The sequence below is a fragment of the Papio anubis genome, chromosome 3 (genome assembly GCF_008728515.1).
Source record: "Papio anubis isolate 15944 chromosome 3, Panubis1.0, whole genome shotgun sequence".
Classification (NCBI taxonomy): domain Eukaryota; kingdom Metazoa; phylum Chordata; class Mammalia; order Primates; family Cercopithecidae; genus Papio; species Papio anubis.
This window is the reverse complement of record NC_044978.1, coordinates 13,526,221-13,550,593: the sequence shown is the minus strand read 5'-3', so window position 1 is coordinate 13,550,593 and position 24,373 is coordinate 13,526,221. Positions and strand designations below refer to the sequence as shown.

The 24,373-nt window shown below is 35.0% G+C and overlaps 1 protein-coding gene across 13 annotated transcripts in view; it reads left to right on the top strand.

Moving 5' to 3' along the window:
• WDR17 (WD repeat domain 17) overlaps window positions 1-24,373 on the top strand; it is a 118,308-nt gene that overhangs the window by 84,965 nt on the left and 8,970 nt on the right. For 9 of the 13 annotated variants that reach the window (XM_017959222.3, XM_017959224.3, XM_031664161.1 and 6 more), the window contains 13 exons: window positions 203-352; window positions 437-567; window positions 858-992; window positions 2,184-2,339; window positions 6,530-6,594; window positions 10,425-10,557; window positions 11,341-11,432; window positions 12,505-12,604; window positions 14,344-14,483; window positions 17,290-17,310; window positions 19,508-19,619; window positions 23,218-23,359; window positions 24,110-24,212. In XM_017959222.3, coding sequence (XP_017814711.2) covers window positions 203-352; window positions 437-567; window positions 858-992; window positions 2,184-2,339; window positions 6,530-6,594; window positions 10,425-10,557; window positions 11,341-11,432; window positions 12,505-12,604; window positions 14,344-14,483; window positions 17,290-17,310; window positions 19,508-19,619; window positions 23,218-23,359; window positions 24,110-24,212 — 1,480 coding nt within the window. The remainder of the gene's footprint in view (window positions 1-202; window positions 353-436; window positions 568-857; window positions 993-2,183; window positions 2,340-6,529; window positions 6,595-10,424; window positions 10,558-11,340; window positions 11,433-12,504; window positions 12,605-14,343; window positions 14,484-17,289; window positions 17,311-19,507; window positions 19,620-23,217; window positions 23,360-24,109; window positions 24,213-24,373) is intronic. The other 4 variants (XM_003899382.5, XM_031664165.1, XM_031664163.1 and 1 more) reach the window with 3 other exon arrangements.

Sequence of the window (24,373 nt, the reverse complement as noted above, 5' to 3'; positions counted from 1 at the left end):
GGATATATGAAATGATTTATTGCATTCTGTTACTATTTTCAGCCAATATATTAAATACAGATACAAGGTTGACTAAGAATCTTTCAGTTACTCATAATATTTCTTCATAGCTTCAATTCTGTAGAAGTTTTATGAAGCACATATAAATAAAGAATATTTTTCAATGTTCACTTTACTTAAAATAGATTTTTATTTTCATCAGGTTTAACCTGCCATCCCAGTCGCCCCTTCACTATGGCCTCTTGCTCCCGTGACTCTACAGTGAGACTCTGGTCATTAACAGCCTTAATCACTCCTGTACAAATAAATATTCTGGCAGACAGATCTTGGGAAGAAATTATTGGAAACACTGGTATGGAATATATACATGTATTATAGTTTATTTCTAAATGTTTTATGAGAAATCTTCTCTCACTGAATTATGTCTGTTTTTCAGATTATGCTGTTGAACCAGCCACTCCTCCTCTACTGTGTGGTAAAGTGTCAAGAGATATTAGACAAGAAATAGAAAAACTAACCGCTAATTCTCGAGTGAAAAAACTAAGATGGTTTTCAGAATGTTTATCCGTAAGTATTACAGGAATTAAATGCAAATATTTTCCCTTTAGCCAACATGAATCTTTACAACTATTTTCACATATTTACATGTACCATTCTAATTCATTGGGTACCTCTTACCATAATCTGTACACTATAAGAAAGCAAATGTAAAACTGGAAACAATACATGAAATAACATGTAGTTATTTTATTAATTTTTAAATTTAGATATGCCTGCATTATAATATTTTTGAAGATGTAAAATACTATGAGGTTTTTAATTCACTATTACATATTTATTTTTTATCAACTCTCTAGCCTCCAGGTGGCAGTGACAATTTATGGAACTTGGTTGCTGTGATAAAAGGACAGGATGACAGCTTACTTCCTCAGAACTACTGCAAAGGAATAATGCACTTGAAACATCTGATTAAATTTAGAACAGTGAGTAAAGTATGCAAATATGATGTACTCAAGCAAATTTTTTGCCTTTTCACTGTTAAAAGATAAAACTGATTTGAAAAATATGTATGATTAGATTGGTAGATTTAAGTAAATGAACACTGAGGAGATCTGTCTGGGGTAACATGAATCATGAAAGTGAATTACTTGGGAACAGATTAAGTCAGTCATGGTTATCATCAGTTGAGTCTCATGAAATTCCTTCAAGGTCACTTGGAACTCCTTGAAATGCTTTATCTTTCCCCTATTAGCAGATGATTGTGACATATGGACTATTCTAATTTTAGTCTCAGAGGGCCTAATAGGCTATTCTGGGATAAATTTTATAAAAAATGATCATATTATAGCTCTTAATGAATTTCAGTAAAAACTAGTAATTACCTCATCCCTGGGGCAATCTACAGTACTAACCACAAAACCTATCCTGGGACCAGAAAGAAAAAATTGCTTGTATATTTTTCTGGAATATCTATAGTGAACTGTTAAAGCATGGAGACAGTTGTGCCAGAGATGTGATCTAATGCTCATAAAGAGAGTTTTTTCCATAATGAGGAAGTACTTTCTTTAATCGCAAACTAAACACCTAATGACTGTAACTGCAAAATCTGACAGGAGAGGAGCTAATTAAAGTAAGCCAGTAACTTTTTATTTTTACTAGAGGCCTCTTTGTATTGTTGTATATTACTGTATCATTACCTTTTATCTGTTCTGTGTAACTACAACGCCTGGACAGGGTTAAGGAAAATGGGATTCAGTCTCTCCCCTCCTGTGTCCCACACACACCCCAAAATATTATGTTTAGAAAGGTATCATATTTTATGGAGAAAAATATTTTTAAAATATTGACTTTCCAGAGCTATATGCTTTTGAAGTGTATTCATGTAACGTTTATATGCTCATTGTTATGAACTCTTGTAAAACAATTTTTTAAATTTTTAATTATTATGGATGCATAATAGTTTATGGGGTATATGTGATATTTTCATACAAGCATACAATGAGTATTGATCAAATCAGGGTAACTGAGGTATCCAGCACCTCAAGCATTTATCTTATTTTGTGTGTGAAGAACATTTCACTTCCTCTCTTTTAGTTATTTTGAAATATGCAACAAATTATTGTGATACATACAAAACAAAATATGACAGATTTTTTAAAATTCTATTTTCTTTTTTAAACCAGTCGGAAGCTCAAGAACTAACAACAGTCAAGATGTCTAAATTTGGTGGTGGTATTGGTGTACCTACTAAAGAGGAAAGACTGAAGGAAGCTGCTGAAATCCACTTGAGATTAGGACAAATTCAGAGATACTGTGAACTTATGGTTGAACTTGGAGAGGTAATGTGCTATGAAAGTGAAACTAATGAGTTTAACATAGTAGTCTAAATATTAAGAATATACTCAATTTTAAGTATTAAAAATAAAAAGCTCAGCACTTTGGAGGCCAAGGTGGGTGGATCACTTGAGCCCAGGAGTTCGATACTAGCCTGGGCAACATGGTAAAACCCACCTCTACAAAAAACACAAAAAATTAGACAGGCATGGTGGTGCACACTTGTAATCCCAACCTTGGGAAGCTAAGATGAGAGGATCAGTTGAGCCCAGGAGGCAGAGGTTGCAGTGAGCTATGATCATACCACTGCACTCCAGCCTGGGCTACAGAAAGAGACCCTGTCTCAAAAAAAAAAAAAAAAAAAAAAAAGGTTGGGCGCAGTGGCTCACGCCTGTAACCCCAACACTTTGGGAGGCCAAGTTGGGTGGACCACGAGGTCAGGAGATTGAGACCATCCTGGCCAACATGGTGAAATGCTGTCTCTGCTAAAAATAAAAAAAAAAAAAACTGGCTGGGTGTGTGGCGCACACCTCTAGTCACAGCTACTTGGGAGGCTAAGGCAGGGGGAATCGCCTGAACCCGGAGGCAGAGGTTGCAGGAAGCCGAGATCGTGCCACAGCACTCCAGCCTGGGTGACTCCATCTCAAAAAAAAAAAAAAGGAAAATAAATGTATATACCCTGTGTGCTGTCTCACACCTTCACACCTGTAACCCTACCACTTTGGGGGGCCAAGGCAGAAGGATCCCTTAAGGACAGGAGCTTGAGATCAGCCTAGCCAACATGGAGAAACCCCGCCTCTACTAAAACTACAAAAATTAACCCAGCTTGGTGGCATGTGCCTGTAATCCCAGCTACTCAGGAAGCTGAGGCAGGAGAATTGCTTGAACCTGGGAGGCAGAGGTTGCAGTGAGCCGAGATCACACCATTGCACTCCAGCCTGGCGACAGAGCAAGGCTCCGTCTCAAAAAAAAAAAAAAAAAAAAAAAAGGAAGCTTACTTTTTTACAAATCTAATTGATTCTCTATCAATCTGATATTAAGTGTAGACGTTAGGAGAGTAGTTATCAAAGTGTTCCAGGACAGCAGCATTAGCATCGCTGGGGATCCCTATGCATGTCTCACCTCAGACCTACAGAATCAGAAACTGTGGGGTTGGAGCCCAGCCATCTTACGTTTTCATACGCTCTCCATGTTATTCTCTTGCATTCTGAAGTTTGAGAACTACCACCCTAGGCTGGAATCTTAACTTCTTACAAACAAACATAACAAACAAAAAACTATGTTGGCTAATTAGTTCACAATAGAATCCCCTTGCTAATACTACTTGTCATAACTAAATCCCACACTGGCCAGAAAAAGGGTTTCTGCTGAATATCATCTGATAAAGGATGATGATTGTTTAATGGAGGACTAAATCAGCAAAACTGATTTTTACAAAAAGGTTAGGATGAATTGATGCTTTTGCTACCCTTTGGTATATGGGTATTGACTACAATGGAACACGGGAGAATGGGGCTTCTGTTTCTTGATCCTGGGTGTTGATTACATGGGCACATTCAGGTTGTGTAAACTTATTGGACCTTTCCCTTTTCTGTATATGCATTTTAGTTCAGTGAAAATTCTTCCTTTCCCTGCCTCACCAAAACAATGGTTAGAATGGCATGGACTTATAGCTTATCATCTTTTAAAATGTTTAAGTTAGTTAATTGTGTAGCTCCAAAGCATAATATTAAGAATACTTGTAAATAATATAAAGTAAAACTAAGCAATATGGTTACATTAAAATAAATCAAAACTAAATTTAGCTCACCTTTTTACTTTCCACATACTTCAAGAAAACAATGAATTACTGCTTGACCCCAAATAATGTGCCATTTTAAAATGTTATTGAAAAGGCATTATAAATTTAAAAGTATTTTAATTTAGGAGCAATGTAAAAATTTTCCTTGTAAAGTAGTAAATATTTAACTAAAAGTTGCTTTTTTAAAGCACCACTACTGCAGAGAAGATCTATCAAAAGTCAAGGAGAAAAGGAATTAATAAATTTTGATAGAACAGTGTAATTCTTTATCTTTCTGAGTTTTATATTTGATTAAATATAATTGAAACTGCCTTTAACTCAAAGCCTATTTCAATCAGGTATCTGTTTGTGAAGCTTAATAATTTTATTGTTATGCAGGTTCATCAGTGTACTTAAAATGATCCATAAAACTGTGCAAGTTGTTAGAAATATGGGTGTCCTAAGCTGGGCACGGTGGCTCACGCCTGTAATCCCAGCACTTTGGGAGGCTGAGTCAGGTGGATCACCTGAGGTCAAGAGTTCGAGAACAGCCCTGACAACATGGTGTAACCCTGTCTCTACCAAAAATACAAAAATTAGCTGGGCGTGGTGGCGGATGCCTGTAGTCCCAGCTACTTGGGAGGCTGAGGCAGGAGAATCACTTGAATCCAGCAGGCGGAGGTTGCAGTGAGCCAGGATCATTCCATTGCACTCCAGCCTGGGTGACAAGAGTGAAACTCCGTCTCAAAAGAAAAAAAAAAAGAAAAGAAAAGAAATATGGGTGACCTTAGAATTATTCGTAATCACTTCCTTAGGAATGTTTTTTATTTGTTTAAGCTTAATACTGTGGGATTAGGTAAACATTTAATTTTTTTATTTATTAGACAAGTTTCTATTGAAAGAGTTTGTGTGGTGAATTCAAAGTTAATTTAATCTACATTCCAACTTCTTTCTTCCGTTAGAGACAGATTTCCCCTGAAAACATATTTTAAGATACCTTTTAGGTAACATGATTTTACCTAATATGTAGTATTAAAAATTGCCTGTTTAAAATTTAATATGTAGTATTAAATGTAATATGTAGTATTAAAAATTGCCTGTTTAAAATTTAATATACTCTTTTCTGGTTAATTATCAATATTCTAGTGATAATTACAGTAGAACCCTAGTGTTTTGAAGAGCCTTAATTAGAATGAATTTTGATTCATGTAGTGATATTTCAGAAAATTTTCTTCTCAGTTCCACTCTAGACTGGAATTCAGTGAAATCTATGTTTTCATATAACAGTAACAATCAGCCTTTATTAAACAATGAGCTTCTTCAACAGAAGTCCAATTTTTAAATATGAAGACAAGTATTATGAGTTAAATGAAGAAATGACAATAAATAAAATTTATTAAAATGAGTAGGAAAGGATAAAAGAGACATAGATGGTATATTTGTTCATGTAAGTAGCAGTGAAATAAAAATGTTAATATTTTGAACACCATAGAACAAATTACTGTGGAGTTGTATTAGAAGATGAGTCAATATATTTTTCAAAGAACATATTTTAGTTACTATTTCTTTTCTCCTCTTCCTTTCTCTCCCTCAGTCTCTCCTTCCATTTTTCTCTTTCTTTCTCTCTGGGTTTAGGACTGGATTTTCCCTAAATAATAGAATTTTACATGTTTTATTTTAAAATATTTTAGTGTTTTAAAAATTTGTGGAAAATGGAATTAAAAGATAACAATAAAAAATAAATATTTTTCTCAACTTCTTCAAGCTCCATCAAGTTAAAGACACTTTTGTAAGTGATGACACCAACCATTTAGTCCTTCCCTAAGAAGTTGAGTGGTCGTTGGAATTTAACCATGTCAATACAGTCTTTTTTACTTTGTCTTTTGTTTTGTTTTGTTTTGGGTTTTTTGAGATGAAGTCTCGCTCTGTTACCCAGACTGGAGTGCAGTGATGTCATCACGAGTCACTGCAGCCTCGAACCCCTGGGCTCAAGCAATCCACTCCACTCAGCCTCCCAAGTAGCTAGAACTACAAGTGTGCACCACCACACCTGGCTAATTTAAAAAAAAAAAAAAAAATTGTTTTGGTAGAGATGAGGGCCTTGCTGTGTTGCCCAGGCTGGCCTCAAACTCCTAGACTCAAACAGTCCTCCCACCTCAGCCTCCCAAAGCACTGGCTTTACAGACATCAGGCACCATGCCCAGCTTCTTTTATATTATTAAGAGGGGTAAAATTAGTGCTCTTTAAAAATTTTTTTTAAGACTATGGAACAAAAAGAAGACAGAGGGTACCAAATCAGGACTCAAGAACTCTTTGATTTCTATATTATAAACAGGAATCTTTTTTAAGTGTCTTAAGAATTATACAGAGCAACCAAAATTAATATGCTCCTGCTCTTTTTGCCTTCTATTCTAGTGGGACAAAGCCCTGTCAGTTGCACCAGGGGTCTCTGTGAAATACTGGAAGAAGTTAATGCAGAGGTAAGGCAGAGAGAGTCCATGTTAAAATAGAAGCAGTATATAAATATGGCAGTAGCTCTTGAGATTTCTTATTCTTATGTTGTCTTAAATAATAACTAAATTTTGTATCTACTGATACAGTAAATGAAATGAATCAGTTACAAATAATTTTGGTGTTCTTGGATTTGACTTGGCCTCTGATGAAGATAGCAGAAGGCAAATTTCCCCATGTCAATGGAGAGAAGGACAGATCAGCAAACATACTCACTGATTAATAAGTTGGTATTGAAATACAAGTGGCAAGATTTCCTGAAGGTTAGCATAGGTTCGTGAAATACTATTCTATGAATTATCCCAAAAATCTTCTCTGTAGGCACTAATTCCTGCCATTTCTTCCCCATGGATATGAGGAAGGCACTGATGATAAAGAAGGGTCTGAGCACTGAGGAAACTTAACTAAACATTCTTGTTTTAGAATGCAGTAAACCAACAAGATTTGCTCTCAAGTGTATTAGTTTCCTGGGGTTGCCATAAAAAAAAAAAAAAAAAAAAAAAAAAATTACCATAAAATGGGTGGCCTAAAACAACAGAAATTTATTTTCTCACAGTTCTGGAGGCCAGAAGTCTGAATCAGGTTGTCAGCAAAGTCGGTTTCTACTGGAGGCTCTGAGAAAGAATTAGTTCCATGCTTCTCTCTTGGTGTCTGGTCGCCTGCAGTCCTTGGCATCTTGTGGCTTTTCGACGTGTCACTCCAGTCTCTCCCTTATCTTCACATGGCATTATTCCCTGTGTGTCTCTGTGCCCAAATTTCCTCCTCTTATAAGTCATGAGTCATATTGGATTGAGGCCCTACCCTAATCCAGTATGACCCGTATTACTTTAACTAATTACATTGGCTAAGACCCTGTTTCCATAAAGGGTTACATTCACAAGTATTGTGGGTTAGGACTTCAACATATTGTTAGAGGGACACGTTTAAACCTACAACATATGATTATTCTCTGTTCTATTTTATTCTGCTCTCTTCTATGCTATTCGTTCATTTAACAAATACTTACTTAATGCCTGCTCTATGCCAATCACTGTGCTAAACTTACAGAGTACTATATATTATTATGCAGTTACCTTGCTTCTGACATTAAAAACAGAAATTTGGATTTTTCTTTTATGGAACATGGTTTAGTGGCGAAAAATCAACTGCTGTTACAGACACAAGTAAAAATCAATCAAAGGCTAAACATAAAATTCGGAAGGATTAACACATTTGCTGTGGGAAAGTAGACTGTTCCCAAGCACCTGCTCTCCCAACAGTAAGTGAAGCAACAGGCTGATTGTAGCCATCAGATTTTAGGCTCCCTCTCCTGAGCTTTAAGAATCCCCAGTGCTCTAAGTCCCTGTACCCTCACAGCACAATTGTGAATGTTACTGCTCTCACCAAATCCTTAAAGTCAAGTTAGCAGAGGATATTTATTTCACAAAACATTATTTCAATCTCAGCAAAAACTTAATGGAATTCCATTTAAGACCAAGGTGGAGTCACTCAGTGTTAATATTGCAGAATAAAAGTAAACGTAGTTTGTATTCTGTGTGATTATTGACACATTTTAATAGCATCTAGTCATGTTAATATGCTACTACATTGCTTTCTATGCTAGCTAGGTATCTATGAATTTAAAATGTGGTGTATCCTCAGATAAATTGGAACAAAGGAAACCTGGCCAAGATTAGTGCATATGAACTGAGCTATAAAGAATACATGGGAGATAACCAAGTGAAGAGGCTAGAGGAAGCATCCTAGGCTTAGGGAGCAGAGTACAGAAACTCTGTGAAAGGAGACTGCTGTAGCTAGAGTGCAAGAGCCAGGGGGAAGTGATGCCAAGGGAGAGTAGGCACAAGCTAGAGGTTTTAGGGCACTGTAAATGTAGTAAGCTTTTTTTCCTTATCCTAAGAGGAACACAAGACATTAAAGGGTTTTAATTTTAAATAGGGTAGAAACCGATGTGACCAGTTCTTCATATAGAATGTCTGCACAAGCTGAAATATCAAGAACAGATTAGAGAAGGTCAATAGCAGATATGAGGAGGCCAGTTAGGAGGCAGTTAGAGTAGCTGAGTCAGGAGACAGCAGTAGCGTGGATGCCATATGTAGTGATGCGGGGACTGAGAGAAGTAGACGAATTTGATATATCTAGGAGTTAAAATTAACTGGATTTGGTAATAGAGATGAGGAAGGTATCACAAAAAATTTTTAGGTTTTAGGTTTGAAAAACTGGATAGGAGCTGCTGCTAATCACTGAGATTTAAAAACAAACAACTAAAACAACAACAAAAGCAAAACCATTAGGAGAGGATTTGAGTCAAATGGCACAAAAAAATCATTAGTTCTCTTTGGACATGTTGAGCTTGAAGTTCCTTGTGATTTTGTAGTATTGTTCAATAGGCAGTCTTGATTTTGTAGCCCAAATAAGAAATCTGGATAACATGGAGGTTATTGTTGATCTTAATAAGAGCTGTTTTGATAGAAAGAAGGAGACTGAAGCAAGATTAGAATAGATTTAGTGGGGAAGGAAAAGGAGGAGGCAAATGCGAATATACAAAACTCTTCCAATTCTGTTTCATTTATCTTTGAAAGCCAACTCCTGATTTTCTCTGCCCCTTAGCCCATGTAGCTGCCAGAAAGTAGTCTCTCCACAGCTCCTGCATTTGTACTTTATAGATCCAGCCATTCATCCAGATTGGCAGTGTCTCAAGCATAGTTTCAAATGCCCAGGGAAGTAGATCATTATTTGTAACCAGCTTGTTTCTAAACAGCTATAACAAGAAAATCAAAGTCACGTAGTAAAAACATAGCTGTTGAGGAATACTTCGATGACCCTATGAAATTGGAGACTGTTAACAGTGAGCTGGCAAATATCATGAAAAATATTTTCCATTTTCAGCATGAAAAATATCTGCTACCCCTACCCAAAGATTAAAAATTGAATTCTGGTTTAATGCAAATGGTAGCATAAATTAAATAGACCAGGTTATTTTTAAACAAAACTGAGGTTAAACATTGAGGGTAGAATTAACTAGGGGGTTAGTCATTGAGAAAATACTTGAAACTTAGATGAGAAGATATATACACACATACACAGAGAGAGGGAGAGAGATTGAGAGAGATGGGTGCAGAGAGACAGAGACAGATATGGAAACAGACACATGTGCACCCTTCACAGTCTCTAAGATTACCGTTCCCTTTCTCCCTTCACATGTCTGGAATATTATTTTTCTGTAATCTTCCTCACTTAGGGCACTTAAAACATTCTACATGTTATTGTTAATATTTATGTTTCTATATTCTCCTTCTTAGTGATTTTTAAGCTACTTGAGCTTCAAGGTTCTCTATTCATTGTTAAGGCTTCCTAAAACAATTAAAATTTTCTGTCTTTAACAGTGTAGATACCCAAATATTTGCTTAATCCACCTGATATCCTATCACACATATCTTGTATAAAACATATTTTTGAATAGACTAATTGTCCATTTTAATAGATAAACTACATTGATTTTAAGATCTAAAATGTTCAGGCATATTTTATGTCCTGTTCTAAGGGCAAACAAGTTCCTATAGTATTTATGATTTTATGTCATGTTCTAAGGGCAAACAAGTTCTTATAGTATTTATTATTTCATGCAACTTTTATCTGTCTTCCACATGTAATTTGATTATAAAATGTCTTTTTTAAAAGTGATATGCCAAAGGGCTTTATGAAATCTGCTACAAATTTTAGCCATACTTTCAGAAAATCTCAATTCACCTAAACACCTTCAAAAAATATATTGTTTAAAATATTGTCCTTGTTTTATTAGGAGAGCTGACCAATTAATCCAGGAAGATAAGGATGATGTCATTCCATACTGCATAGCCATTGGTGATGTGAAAAAGCTGGTCCATTTTTTCATGTCAAGAGGTCGGCTTAAAGAAGCTCTGCTTGTTGCACAGGTAAAACCATGTGATTACACAAGTCACACACATGGATGGGTGAGCATGTAGAAGGGAGATGATTGTGTTGACTAGCTCACCCTTACCTAATTGACAAAGTCATAAAGGGTTTGGTTTCTGCCCTCCTTCCTGGCCTTTCTCATCATTTGAGAGCATACTATTTTTGTTCTGAACACAGAGAACTTATTTTATTTTATTTTATTTTATTTTATTATTTATTTATTTTTTTGAGATGGAGTCTCGCTCTGTCACCCAGGCTGAAGTGCAATGGCATGATCTCAGCTCACCACAACCTCCACCTCCCGGGTTTAAGCGATTTCTCCTGCCTCAACCCTAGCTGGGATTACAGGCACCCATCACCATGCCCAGCTAACGTTTGTATTTTTAGTGGAGATGGAGTTTCACCATGTTGGCCAGGCTGGTCTCAAACTCCTGACCTCAGGTGATCCTCCCGCCTCAGTCATCCAAAGTGCTGGGATTACAAGCATGAGCCACCATGCACAGCTGAACTTATTTTAGATCTTTAAACATATAAGCATCTCTGAACTCTAAACTTTTCACATGCTGCTGAATGTTATATACCATGCATTTGGTATATAATTCACTTGAAGCTTTTTTTGCTACACACAATTAACATCTCATTTCTCCTCAAATTCTAAGATTATCTCCAAATTATAGTATAAATTTCAAACATTAAGTATACTTTGCTCAGAATAATATTCTGAAATGTGTCAATTATCAACAATTAGCTAAAGAGTAATTCAATCTTTAATTAAATCCTAGGCTGCTTGTGAAGGAAATATGCAGCCCTTACATGTTTCTGTGCCTAAAGGAGCTTCATATTCTGATGATATCTACAAGGAAGACTTTAATGAGTGAGTGATTTATTTGCTCTGCGTCCATATGTTTTATGGTTGTCTTCCCTTTAGGAATTTTTAAAGCCTCTATAATTCATCCTTCTTTGTATACTGAGGATTTGACTGCCTCAACCTTTCTCACCATGATCCAGTTCCGTTACAGCATCTACTCCTAGATGAATAGGGAAATTTCAGGCATGGAGACTCTGTTTATACACATTTTATATAGCTTTCAGAAAAGCAAAATGCATTTTACTAGAGAGATGGCAAGTAAGGCACCTAAACACTTACAAACTAATCAAACCTATTGGAGAGGACCAATGATGAAAATCAAGTAGACTGCTTATTCATGTTTTATTCTAAAGTTAGTGTATATAAGTTCACAGGAATGTAGTTTATAATCCCATGACCCCAATATTGGTGTCTAGAATAACATTTGGTCATCTTTCAGAGAAGAAATCCTGATAGTTATTTTAAAAAAGAAATGAAAATTAGAATTTTTCAGCCCTCTAACCTTTTTTTAATCCAATAGTCTGCCTTCCCCCATCCTTTCTATTTGCTCCTATTATTACCCCAGAAAATAGGATATTTAAACTTTTAAGACACTCATCGAGTAGAAGAGGATCATGAAATGTTAAGCAAATAGTGTGTTGAGAATAATGTATTCTTGCCTGTGTCTTTACTGCCATTCTCTGCCATTTCTAAACTTGACATTTGAGAAAGCTAACACATGCTAGCTGTATTTTGGATACCACCTAAATTTTGAAAAATTTCGGTTCAACCTGTAATTCTTCTACACTTAACTTTCCCTGTGGCTGAGTCATAAATTGTCCAATGCAGGATGGTAAGCTTTTAAAATCAGGCTTCTCTTCTGACATTTGTGAGGATAGAGGGAGGGAGAGGCTTGTCAGACCATATACTTGTAAAGACCACTTTCCTGATTTATTTTTTTCTAAAAACAAGTCTTTAAAGCAAGCATGTCAAATTAAATTGTATTTGGTCTTTTTATCATACCTTTTAAAAAGTATTGGTTTGCTTTTATAATGGAATACTTGTGTTTATACAGAATACATACACTTTTTCTTTCTAGACTCCTGCACAAAGTCAGTAAAGAACTGGCAGAATGGTATTTTCAAGATGGTCGAGCAGTACTAGCCGCATGTTGCCATCTTGCCGTAGATAATATTGAGGTATGACATTTAAAACTGATTTATGTGAATGAAAAGTTTTTTAGATATATCATGGTGTTTGAGAGGAAAAGATACGGTGACTTTCTGTGTGAGATCTGGTTTTGCATGCCTTCTAATTCAGTAATTACATTCCTAGCTAGCACACATAAACTATGAGCTCTTGTTTTAAGTACACATAGACTATGAACTTTTGTTTTCTTTTATTTCTACCACAAGATACCTATTTGTAACAACCTTGTTTTAAACATTTCAACATATATAAGAAGTGCCAGTATAGTAAAGGGAAGAATCACTGGACATGGACCCAAAATATCTGAGTCTTTCCTGTCACATACTGACTTTGGGCACGTCATTTAACTCTCAGAATCTCAAATGTCTTCAATTCTGAAATGAACATATGAATACCTACCTTACCTATTTCACATGTAGTCGTTAGGATTATAAGAAAAAATCCAAATGAAAGCACTTATTTTCCAGTGTATTATTCACAAGTTATAGTTTTAAAGTACCTTCCATTTGACTCTAATTTAATAAGCAAATGTTAATTAAAGATTATCGTTAGATATATTGACTTTAGGAAGTGATAGATAACTGTAAAATCTTGAAGAAGCTCTTACAAATTTACATTTTTTGCCCGTCATCACTGGCCATCAGAGAAATGCAAATCAAAACCACAATGAGATGCCATCTCACACCAGTTAGACTGGCAATCATTAAAAAGTCAGGAAACAACAGGTGCTGGAGAGGATGTGGAGAAATAGGAACACTTTTACACTGTTGGTGGGATTGTAAACTGGTTCAACCATTGTGGAAAACAGTATGGTGATTCCTCAAGGATCTAGAACTAGAAATACCATATGACCCAGCCATCCCATTACTGGGTATATACCCAAAGGATTATAAATCATGCTGCTATAAAGACACATGCACACGTATGTTTATTGCGGCACTATTCACAATAGCAAAGACTTGGAATCAACCCAAATGTCCATCAGTGACAGACTGGAAAGAAAATGTGGCACATATACACCATGGAATACTGTGCAGCCATAAAAAAGGATGAGTTTGTGTCCTTTGTAGGAACATGGATGCAGCTGGAAACCATCATTCTCAGCAAACTATGGCAAGAACAGAAAACCAAACACCACATGTTCTCACTCATAGGTGGGAATTGAACAATGAGATCACTTGAACTCTGGAAGGGGAACATCACACACTGGGACCTATTATGGGGAGGGGGGAGCGGGGAGGGATGGCATTGAGAGTTATAACTGATTTAAATGACGAGTTGATGGGTGCTGACGAGTTGATGGGTGCAGCACACCAACATGGCACAAGTATACATATGTGACAAACCTGCACGTTGTGCACATGTACCCTAGAACTTGAAGTATAATAAAAAAGAAAAAAAATTTACATTTTTTTCTGATATGGAGATTGAAGGACATACTGAGAATATCATAGAGTGTTATTAATTAAGTACAAAAATAGAACTAAGGGTTCTAAACTCCTTAATTCTGACCTGATACCATTTTCTGTATGTCTCATTAATAACCTTTCCATCTGAAAATTGCAATTACTCTTACATAACTACTTTATAGGGCTATTACAGTCAATATTTTCTAAGAACAATTGATTTATAGGTTAATACTGCTTTATCTGCTTTATGAGCTTGGAGGGGAGTGATGAACCTACCCAGCATCTATGCAACTGAAGAAATTATTTTCTTATTGAGCAAGCTTGCTATGGCATACCTGATCCGCGGAAATGAACTGGAGCTGGCAGTCTGTGTGGGCACAGTACTCGGAGAGTCTGCAGCACCAGCAACCCACTATGCCCTAGAATTACTGGCGAGAAAGTGCATGATGATTTCAATATGGTAAGAATTTTGAAATTCAAATAATAATTTCATAGTGATGGAATACATTTTTAAAACATTATAAATTCCATTTGATAAGATATGCATTGGGAGGATATAGGATCACCTTGTTTATAAAGGATAAGATTATGGAAGGAAACAATGATATAACAATGTCATAATGATGAGAACTACCATGGTTGTATAATGAAATCTGCCATGATCCATTCTCAAGTAGCCCAGTTGTAATTCCATAATGTTTCAAGCACTTAAAGTTTATCATGAGACAACAAAAGTGCTCTTCTTAAGATGATCAGAACACATATTCCCGCATCTTAAAATTCTGCATATCTATACTTTTTCTTGTCAGATCTTGTGTCCTATTTTAAAGTTGGACAGTAAAGTCACTTTTCTAATATAAAGCAGCAAGAAAAATGGTTTTGCTGGACACTTGAAACAGGACACCTCCCCCAGACTCTGGCAATACCCAAAGAAAGAGACCCTGGGAATTACCTGGCGTAGCCTGGAAATCCAGGGCAGAGCAATTCCAGCTCGTATCTGCGGAGCCCTGGCTTTAGGTCAAACAATCCATTGTTACAGAGGCTCTATTAGGAAATATGTGATTCCGTCATTCTGTAGATGTTTATGGAATAAAGATTATTTTAGATTTTTATCTTTTCTTTCCCTCAAATACTTAGGACCTCAAGAAGTTTCTAAATGAATTTATCAGGACTGTGACCTTTTCCCCGTTACAAATCCCAGGCACACACACAGCACCCTTGAGGTGGAACTATACAGATGACTATAACTACTGAACATTGCAGGTGGTAATGATAATAATGAATGCTAACTAACACTTCTATACTGCTTACTCTGTGCCAAGCACAATTTTAAGTACTTTATATGTAAAAAATCACTAGGTTCTATGTGGTAGGTTTTGATTTTCCTGAGGTCGCAGTAAGTGATAGAGCCAAGATTCAAAGCTACATACATCAGCTCTGAAGTTTGCATTATTAGCTATCAGACTACTCAGGATGAGCATCCCTAATCCAAAAATCCAAACTCCAAAATGGTCCAAAATCCAAAACCTTTCAGGTGTTGACATGACAACCACAAGTGGAAAATTCCACACGTAAGTACTTAACACAAAAATTTGTTTAACACACAAATTGTTAAAAATATTGTATAAAATTACCTTCAGGCTGTGTGTATAAGGTGTATATGAAACATAAATACATTTTGTATTTAGACTTGGGTCCCACCCTTTAGATATCTTATTATGTATATGCAGATATTCTAAAATCCAAAAAAGTCTGAAATCTGAAACATCTTTGGTCCCAAGCGTTTTGGATGAGGGATATCCAACCTGTACCACTTTCTTATCTGCAGCCAACTCAGGAAAAAGAACACTTACATTCTTCTTTTTTGTCTGAATCTGAAGGTTTTATAGTGAATCAGGAATTTCAAAGTTGTTTTGATTTTTACATATATCTTACAGTAACGCAAGAGCTCCCTTCCCCCAGTCAAATGTAGTAGTACCCTACCATCAGTTTTAGACTTCAGTATACATAATGGTGAGTCTCCTCTGAGAGTATCTAGTTATCCCTCTATCAAGAGCTGTAATAGTCAATTACATAGGGACTTGCCCTCATCTCAAAGCATGAAGCCTAATTCAAATTATTTATTCACGAAGATGGCTGATTTCATGCTAAAAGTCATCATCAGATGAAAGGGGATTTGTTTTTAAAAAGTGAAGGTAAAAATCAGTAAAAGGGCCGAGCCCAGTGGCTCACACCTGTAATCCCAGCACTTTGGGAGGCCAAGGTGAGTGGATCACCTGAGGTCAAGAGTTCAGGACCAGCCTAGCCATCATGGTGAAACCCCATCTCTACTAAAAATACAAAAAAAAAACAAAACAAAAAAAAAATAGCCAGGCATGGTGGCAGGCACCTGTAATACCATCTACTTGGGAGGCTGAGGCAGAAGAATCACTTGAACTCAGGCGATGGAGGGTGCAGTCAGCCAAGATCACGCCACTGCACTCCAGCCTGGGCAACAAGAGCGAAACTTCGTCTCAAGGAAAAAAAAGAAAAAAAAATTGGCAGCAAAAGAGAAATACGTATACAGTTGACCCTTGAACAATATGAGAGTTAGGGGTGCCAACCCCCCAAGCAGTCCAAAATCCATCTATAACTTCCAACTCCCTCAAAACTTAACTACTAATAGCCTACTGTTGACTGGAAGCCGTACTGATAGCATTAACAATTAACACATATTTTGTATCCTTTGTGTATTATATACTGTATTCTTACAATAAACTGGAGAACAGAAAATGTTGTTAAGAAAATCATAAGGAAGAGAAATCAATTTCCTATGCGTTAAGTGGAAGTGGGTCATCGTAAAGGTCTTCATCTACATCGTCTTCATACTGAGCAGTTCAAACTCGTAACATTGTATGTTACATACTATGACTAAACATTTTTCAATTAACTATATGTCTTAGTTACTTTTACGAAAAAACAAACTTATTCCTTGTAACGCCCCCACCCCAACAGTTCTTTTTAATATATCCATAGATAGATGTAACAGAAACTAGGAAACAGTTTAAATGTGGTGCTGATTAGCTTTATTTTCAGGAGAAATCTGTGGTCCTCCTGGCCAGTAGTAGAGCTGCACAGATTTTAAAAAACATAGCTACATCATTTATAAAGATGTGCATAATTTTTAAGCTATAAACACCTCATGTGTTTTACATTTACTGTAAAAGTCTTTTCTTCCTGATACTCATCATATAATCATGATATTCATATTTAATATTTTCTTTTAGCTTTCCATCTGTTGGATACAGGTATTATCTACTTTTATTTAAGAACGTGTTCATTTAAAATGTATACACTCCTTTATTGTATTATTTGAATGGTATATCTGTATTAAGAAATATTTATCAACTATTTTCACATTGTTTTATAGTATACCAATTCACATGTATAATTTACAGCACATAAAACCTGACTACAAAGTACTGAGAAAAGTTCCTGTAATCACTCATGATTATACACTCATGTACAACTTAAAAGTTGTACAATAAATGAAATGTGACTTCCTGCAATACCAAATAATAGCTAACTCAGCTAAGCAGAATGAAATACCTGTTCTGATAGTGAAATTTTATATTTTAGATCATTCAATTGGTCTAAATCATTTTTATATGTACATTTTTCCCCATTTGTGTACTGAATTCTCAAAAAAGGGTGAATTTGATTAAACATTGAAGGAAATTAGCTGGCCTTGCTAAAATTTCACCATATGAAGATATAATTCTACATTAAGAAAGTCAAATTTTGTAGTTCATTGAAGTTTGAATAGAATTTTAGCACAGCTATTTTATACACAGTAAAAACAAATAATTTCTATATTTTCATGGATATTATTTAAAACTGCTATTAAATTTTGATAGGAGGAAACACATGACATCATTCATACATTTTAGCAAGAACAGCTAAACTATAACATGGAACCTGCCCAATGTAATAGAAAATGTGGCAGTTTGGAAAGATATTATGTATAATTTTTAAATGACTAGGGGAAAATAATATGAAAAGTTATTGTGATCTTTTAGCAATTCTCTTTTGATATTATCTAGAAAATTATTTATTAGTAAAATGATGAGTTATCAAAATATTTTATGTAAAAAAACTTCATTAAAGTTTTTCTTATTCTAAAAACATTAAAGTAAGCCTAATTTAAAATATTACTATCCTGATAGTTTGTGATATGTGTGTATTTTTTATTTTTAGTAAAATTTTGGATTTCATACCAGAACTTGCCAATTATCTCTATTCCTATTCTATATTCATTATATTCTTAATTAAGCACCTCTTAAGTTTTAAAAAGGAATCGATTTACTTAAATGACTAATGTAGATTTTACTGATGTCTTCACAAAGAAGATTAAGTGGGGTTTTACTCTCAGAGGCCTCAGCACACAGCTTTGTAAATTCTTATGTGAAATATCACCTAATCTAATGTCACCTATTCTGTGTGGCTATATATCAATTTCTTAAAAACAGTATCTTGAATTATTGAAAGTTAGGTGTTTTCTCAGTTATGATGCATGCATTCATTAACTCCTCACCTAGTGATCTGAAGAGGATTTTACAGAAAATATTTTGATATAAATCTTTTAAGTACATACCATTTTATATTTTTAAAACCCTCTATTGCTTTACTTCACTGACTGAATGTTTAAAAAGTAAATGGGCTGGTCTCGGCGGCTCATGCCTGTAATCCCAACACTTTGGGAGGCCAAGGTGGGTGGATCATTTGAAGCCAGGAGTCTGAGATCAGCCTGGTCAACATGGTGAAACCCCATCTCTACTAAAAATACAAAAATTTCCCGGGCATGGTGGCGCATGGCTGTAATCCCAGCTACTCGGGAGGCTGAGGCACAAGAATTGCTTGAACCCAAGAGGCAAAGGTTGCAGTGAGTTGAGATTGTGCCACTGCACTCCAGCCTGGGAGACAGAGGAAATGAGACTATGCCTCAAAAGAAAAAAAAAAAAAGTAAGAAAACTACATTTCCATCTTTAATTTCCACTTATGATTTAAGAAATATGTGGGATACCCAAAATTATGAACTTAAAATAACTCAGGTTTCACTGAGCTGGCTAATACAATTTGTCAATATTGACAAGCATAATAAAAGTTGACGAGAGTTAACTTTCACAATGTTTGCTTTATAATTCACTCCAAAGAACATAGTCAAAACTACTTAACTGATTAGAGAATATTCTGTAATAAGACTCATGTATGTAAAGTTTACTTTTTAATATTTAGGAATTTATAAATGTGTTTGCTGTTCATGACCTTTGGTTTGGGTAATCTGCATTTAGAGTAGTTTCATAATTACCTAGGTAATTAATAATGTTTGCGTAAATTGAAAAGCAAGAGTAGTATATTATTTGAATTTCCTTTCTTTGAGATAGTTATGAATGTTATTTTTAAATCTTTTCCTCAATGAAGTGTCCCCTTTTGTTACGTTAACAGGAATTTGGCAGCCGATCTTCTCCTGATGATTCCTGATAATGAACTACATTTAATAAAACTCTGTGCTTTCTACCCAGGATGTACTGAAGAGATAAATGACCTTCATGATAAGGTATACTGATGATGTTAAATATTCTGGTTTGGAATGCAGTGCTATGATTTAATTAATTGTAGGTTCAAGCAAATAGAGATGCATGCAGAGAAACAAATATATGGTCCCTTTGGGATACATATATGTACAACAAAAATGGCAACAATAAGAACATTTCCTGAACTTCTGCTATGTGCTTGGCATTCTAAATCTTTACATATATTTGTATCTTCATTCTCATAAAACTTTGAAAAGCAGGGGATAATTATACAAAGAAAACTTGGAGAGGGTAAGGAATTTACCCAAATTAGTTAGTGGTGGAGTGAGAATTTCAACTTCAGCAAGTCTAACTCCAAATCCCAAGTGTTTTCCACTGTACACTTTGCATCTTGAACTATGTTGTAGGATAACTTTTGAAAATAGACAACTTAAAATCCTTAAAAGAATTAATGAAATATAATGAAATTTACATGCGTTTTTCTAAAGTGCCTTAAAAATACTCATCTGCAGAACATAGGAATCTGTGCATCAATATTATATATAAAAACAACCAAAATGTTCAATAGGAAGATTATTTATATTAATTTACAGTACTTTTCTATATTTCAGTACAATTAATCCATTAAAAATCATGAAGCTCTATTTTTATTGGCATGATACATGGCTATGAAACAGTTAAATAGAAAGCAGATCATAAAACTATGCATATGCCATATGATTTTGGTTTGAAAATAACTGTGAATGTACATATTTATTTATGTTGATAGCATATTTAAAAAGATACCTACAGTTTCTTGTAAGAAAATGGTAAGATATAAGTACAATATTTTCTCATCTTGAACCTCTAAAACAACAAAGTTTTGTTTCAATTATTTGAACCGTGATTTTTTTATCCCTAGTGGGTGAGTAGCCCTATTCATTAAGCAGATATTTTCTGAGTATTGTATTAATACAGATTGGCCAAAAGTGTGTGAATGAGAATGTGTGGGAGGATATGTGTATGTGAATGTGTTCGTGTTGAGACAGGGAAAATATTTGTGAAAGGAGAAATGTCCAAAGTTACCAGTGGGTGGTGAGATGATGGGATATTTTAACTACTTTATACACTTTGTAGTCTGTGAATTATGATTTTTAAAAAGCTGGGCTTTGTTTTTTTAGCATGACAACTAAAAACTAATTTATTTTGAAATTAAAATGCAAATGAAAGAAAGTGGGAGTTTTTTAATTATACGTTAACTGGTAGTGTTTGAATGTACACTAACAGAAGGCACAGATGTTAATATCAAGGCTCAGAGAGGCTAAATGACTTGTCTGAGCTTTAAGACTTAAGCTAATGACCTCAATTATTATTTTCAGATTTTAAAGATATTTTCATAAATATATGCTCTTAATTCAAATACTTTCATTTATATCATTTAGGACAACTTTAATAAGAAAACCACACTAGTAATACTGGAAAAATTTAGTATGTGTACTATGTTTTTATTCCTATAAATTTTACTAACATTGTTGTCAAATCAATTATTTTCTTTTTATTTATTTATGTATTTGTTTGTTTATTTATTTATTTATTTGTTTGTTTATTTTAAGACGGAATTTCGCTCTTGTTGCCCAGGCTGGAGTGCAATGGCACGAGCTTGGATCACCACAACCTCTACCTCCTGTGTTCAAGCGATTATCCTGCCGCAGCCTCCTGAGTAACTGGGATTACAGGCGTGCACCATCACACCCAGCTAATTTTGTATTTTCAATAGAGATGGGGGTTTCACGATGTTGGTCAGGCTGGTCTCGAACTCCTGACCTCAGGTGATCCACCCACCTCAGCCTCCCAAAGTGTTGGGATTACAGGCATGAATCACCGCGCCCTGCCAAATCAATTATTTTCTAATACAAGCTACACACAGTAGAAGAATATATGCCGTTAGCTGCGACAGCTTTTAACGATAGGGGCTAGAATATTATTCACCTCGTCTTTTCATCACACATTCTAAAAGGATATAATTAGACTTACTGGTCATACTTCATTAATATCTTTTTAGAAAGACTAGTGAGTGTGTGTGAAGGTGTTAATAACTCTGAACAATTTCACAAGTACAGATGCTCCTCGACTTACCATGGGGTTACAGTGAGTAAACCCATCATAAGTCAAAAATATTCTAACTCAAAAATGCATTTACAACCTAACTTACCAAACATCATAGCTTAACCTAGCCTTCCTTAAACGTGCTCAGAACACTTACATTAGGCTACAGTTGGACAAAGTCATCTAGCACAAAGCTTATTTCATAATAATATCTCATGTAATTTAATGAATACTGTACAAAAAGCGAAAAATAGAATGGTTGTGTGGGTACTCAAAGTTACAGTTTCTACTGAATGCATGTCGCTTTTGCACTACCATAAAATCAAAACATAAGTTGGGGACTGTCTGTAACACTGAAAACTATATATTCACATATGATGTTTACTTATATAACTTTTAGAATTGTAAAATATATAGGATAAAAATTATAAGGTGATCATCTTACTCTTCTTATAGTCTAGTTAAAAATGAAATTTAAATGGGAGTGATTTTTTATTTCCTCTATGCCGTGAGCATATATCAAGGTGAAGAACCTGTGTCTCTAGCGAAGCACAGTACTTACCATATAGTAGTTGCTTAGTAAATAACTGGCATTTCATGGATAAGGATGGGGAAACGATATGAAATGTTAAATATATGAGAGCCCCGTTAATTCAGTTTGTTGTAATTTTTTTGAGAGATTGAGATGTAAAATGTTCATTTTACCTAATTTTTAAACAAGAAATATGAAATGATTGAATGAATGTGTTAATAAACAAATTGAAACAAACCATGAAACTATCCACATTGTTTAGATGTAAACTTGAACATTTAAGCTTCATCTATTATAAACACATCAGAATTGGATATAAAAGGTAACTTAATGCTTACCTACATTATAAGGAAGCAGACCAACTTACTTGAGAAAGGATCAGACTCTCAGTTTTAACAGGAAAAGAATTTTTTTAAATGGGGAATGTGGCTTTTTATTTTATAGTAATGAAATTTCATGGATGAAAAAATATCCATTTCATGGCATTTCAAAATGTCACAGCTAAAAACTTTTAGAGCTTCTACATTTTTTGTGTGTCTCTGAAATAAGGTTGCTTTGTTTCAAAAGCCAAGTGACGTTAAATTACAGTGTAGAGGTTATGTAATAATGCACACCCTTTATGTTTGGTGCATTTAATGTAGTTTTTGACAATGGTCAATATATTTTTTCTAACATAATTAATTTCATCATTTGGGTGCTAAATTGCATTTGTAGGTATTAATTTCAGTATCACAATCAGAACAGTTTACTCCTATTTCGTTTTTAGGTATTTGTGTGATGGAAAACTACTAACTCATTAGCTAATATCCCCGCTTACTGTTTTTAGATCTTAAAGGTATTTCTATAAATATATTCTTTTAATTCAAATGATTTCATTTACATCTATTTTAGACAACTTTAATAAGAAAACCATACTAGGCAAGTTGAAAGTATTTTGTACCTACACTATTGCCTTTATCCCTGTGAATTTTAGTAACATTGTTTTCAAATCAATTATTTTCTAGTGTAAGCTACCCACAGTGGAAGAATGTATGCAGTTAGCTGAGACAGCCCATGCAGATGACAATGTATTTGAAACTGTAAAATATTACTTGTTAAGTCAAGAACCTGAAAAAGCCCTTCCTATTGGTATTAGCTTTGTTAAAGGTAAGTAATTAGTTGGTAGTATAATTTAAAATATAGTCATTTATTTGATCTTTGTTTTCATATTGATGATCATTTCAATTCATTTTTGCATTGCTATAAAGAAATACCTGAGGCCGGGTAATTTATAAAGGAAGTAGATTTACTGGCTCATAGTTCTGCAGGCTGTACCAGAAGCATGGCACTGGTATCTGCTCAGCTTCTGTGAGGCCTCAGGAAGCTTTTCATCGTGGCAGAAGGTGATACAGGAGCAGGCATATCACTTAGTGAGAGCAGGGGTAGAGAGAAGGGATGAAGAGAGAGAGGAAGGGAGGTGCCACACTCTTAAACAATCAGATCTCTTGTGACTCAGAACAAGAATTCACTCATCACCAAGAGGATTGCACTAAGCCATTCATGAGGAATCCACCTCCTTAATCCAAACACCTCCCCATTCCAGCATTGGGGATTACATTTCAACATGAGCTCTAGAGAGGACCAGCATCCTAACTATATCAGTGATCAGCCTTAAAACCAAGAACTAGTCATCCTCAATTTAAAAAGGAGAGTGATGCTGATGTGAAATATGGCATCTCTTCCAATTTTATGGTATGGGGACCTGAGAGAGGATGAATAGGAAAATACTTGTGATCTAGAAAACAAAGAGGTAGGTAGTACTGACTCACAGAAAATTCATCATATAAGTTAAAAAATGGATGAATAAATTTTGAGACTGTTACTTAATGAATCTCTCATCTGGTTTTATTTTTCCAGAATACATCAGTAGTTCGGACTGGACTTTGGATGCCATATACCCTGTTCTTGACCTATTGAGCTATATTCGTACTGAAAAATTGCTCTTGCATACATGTACTGAGTGAGTATTTTTTTCTGCAAAATATATAAGTGAATCTATGTGATAATTTTAAAGTGGCTCCATTGTTTTTGGTATTCAGATCAGGAAATAGGATTATCTTGGACAGGTAGCTACACTTGTAGAAAGATTGTATTTGTGTTTGTTATATTTTTAAGAAAAAA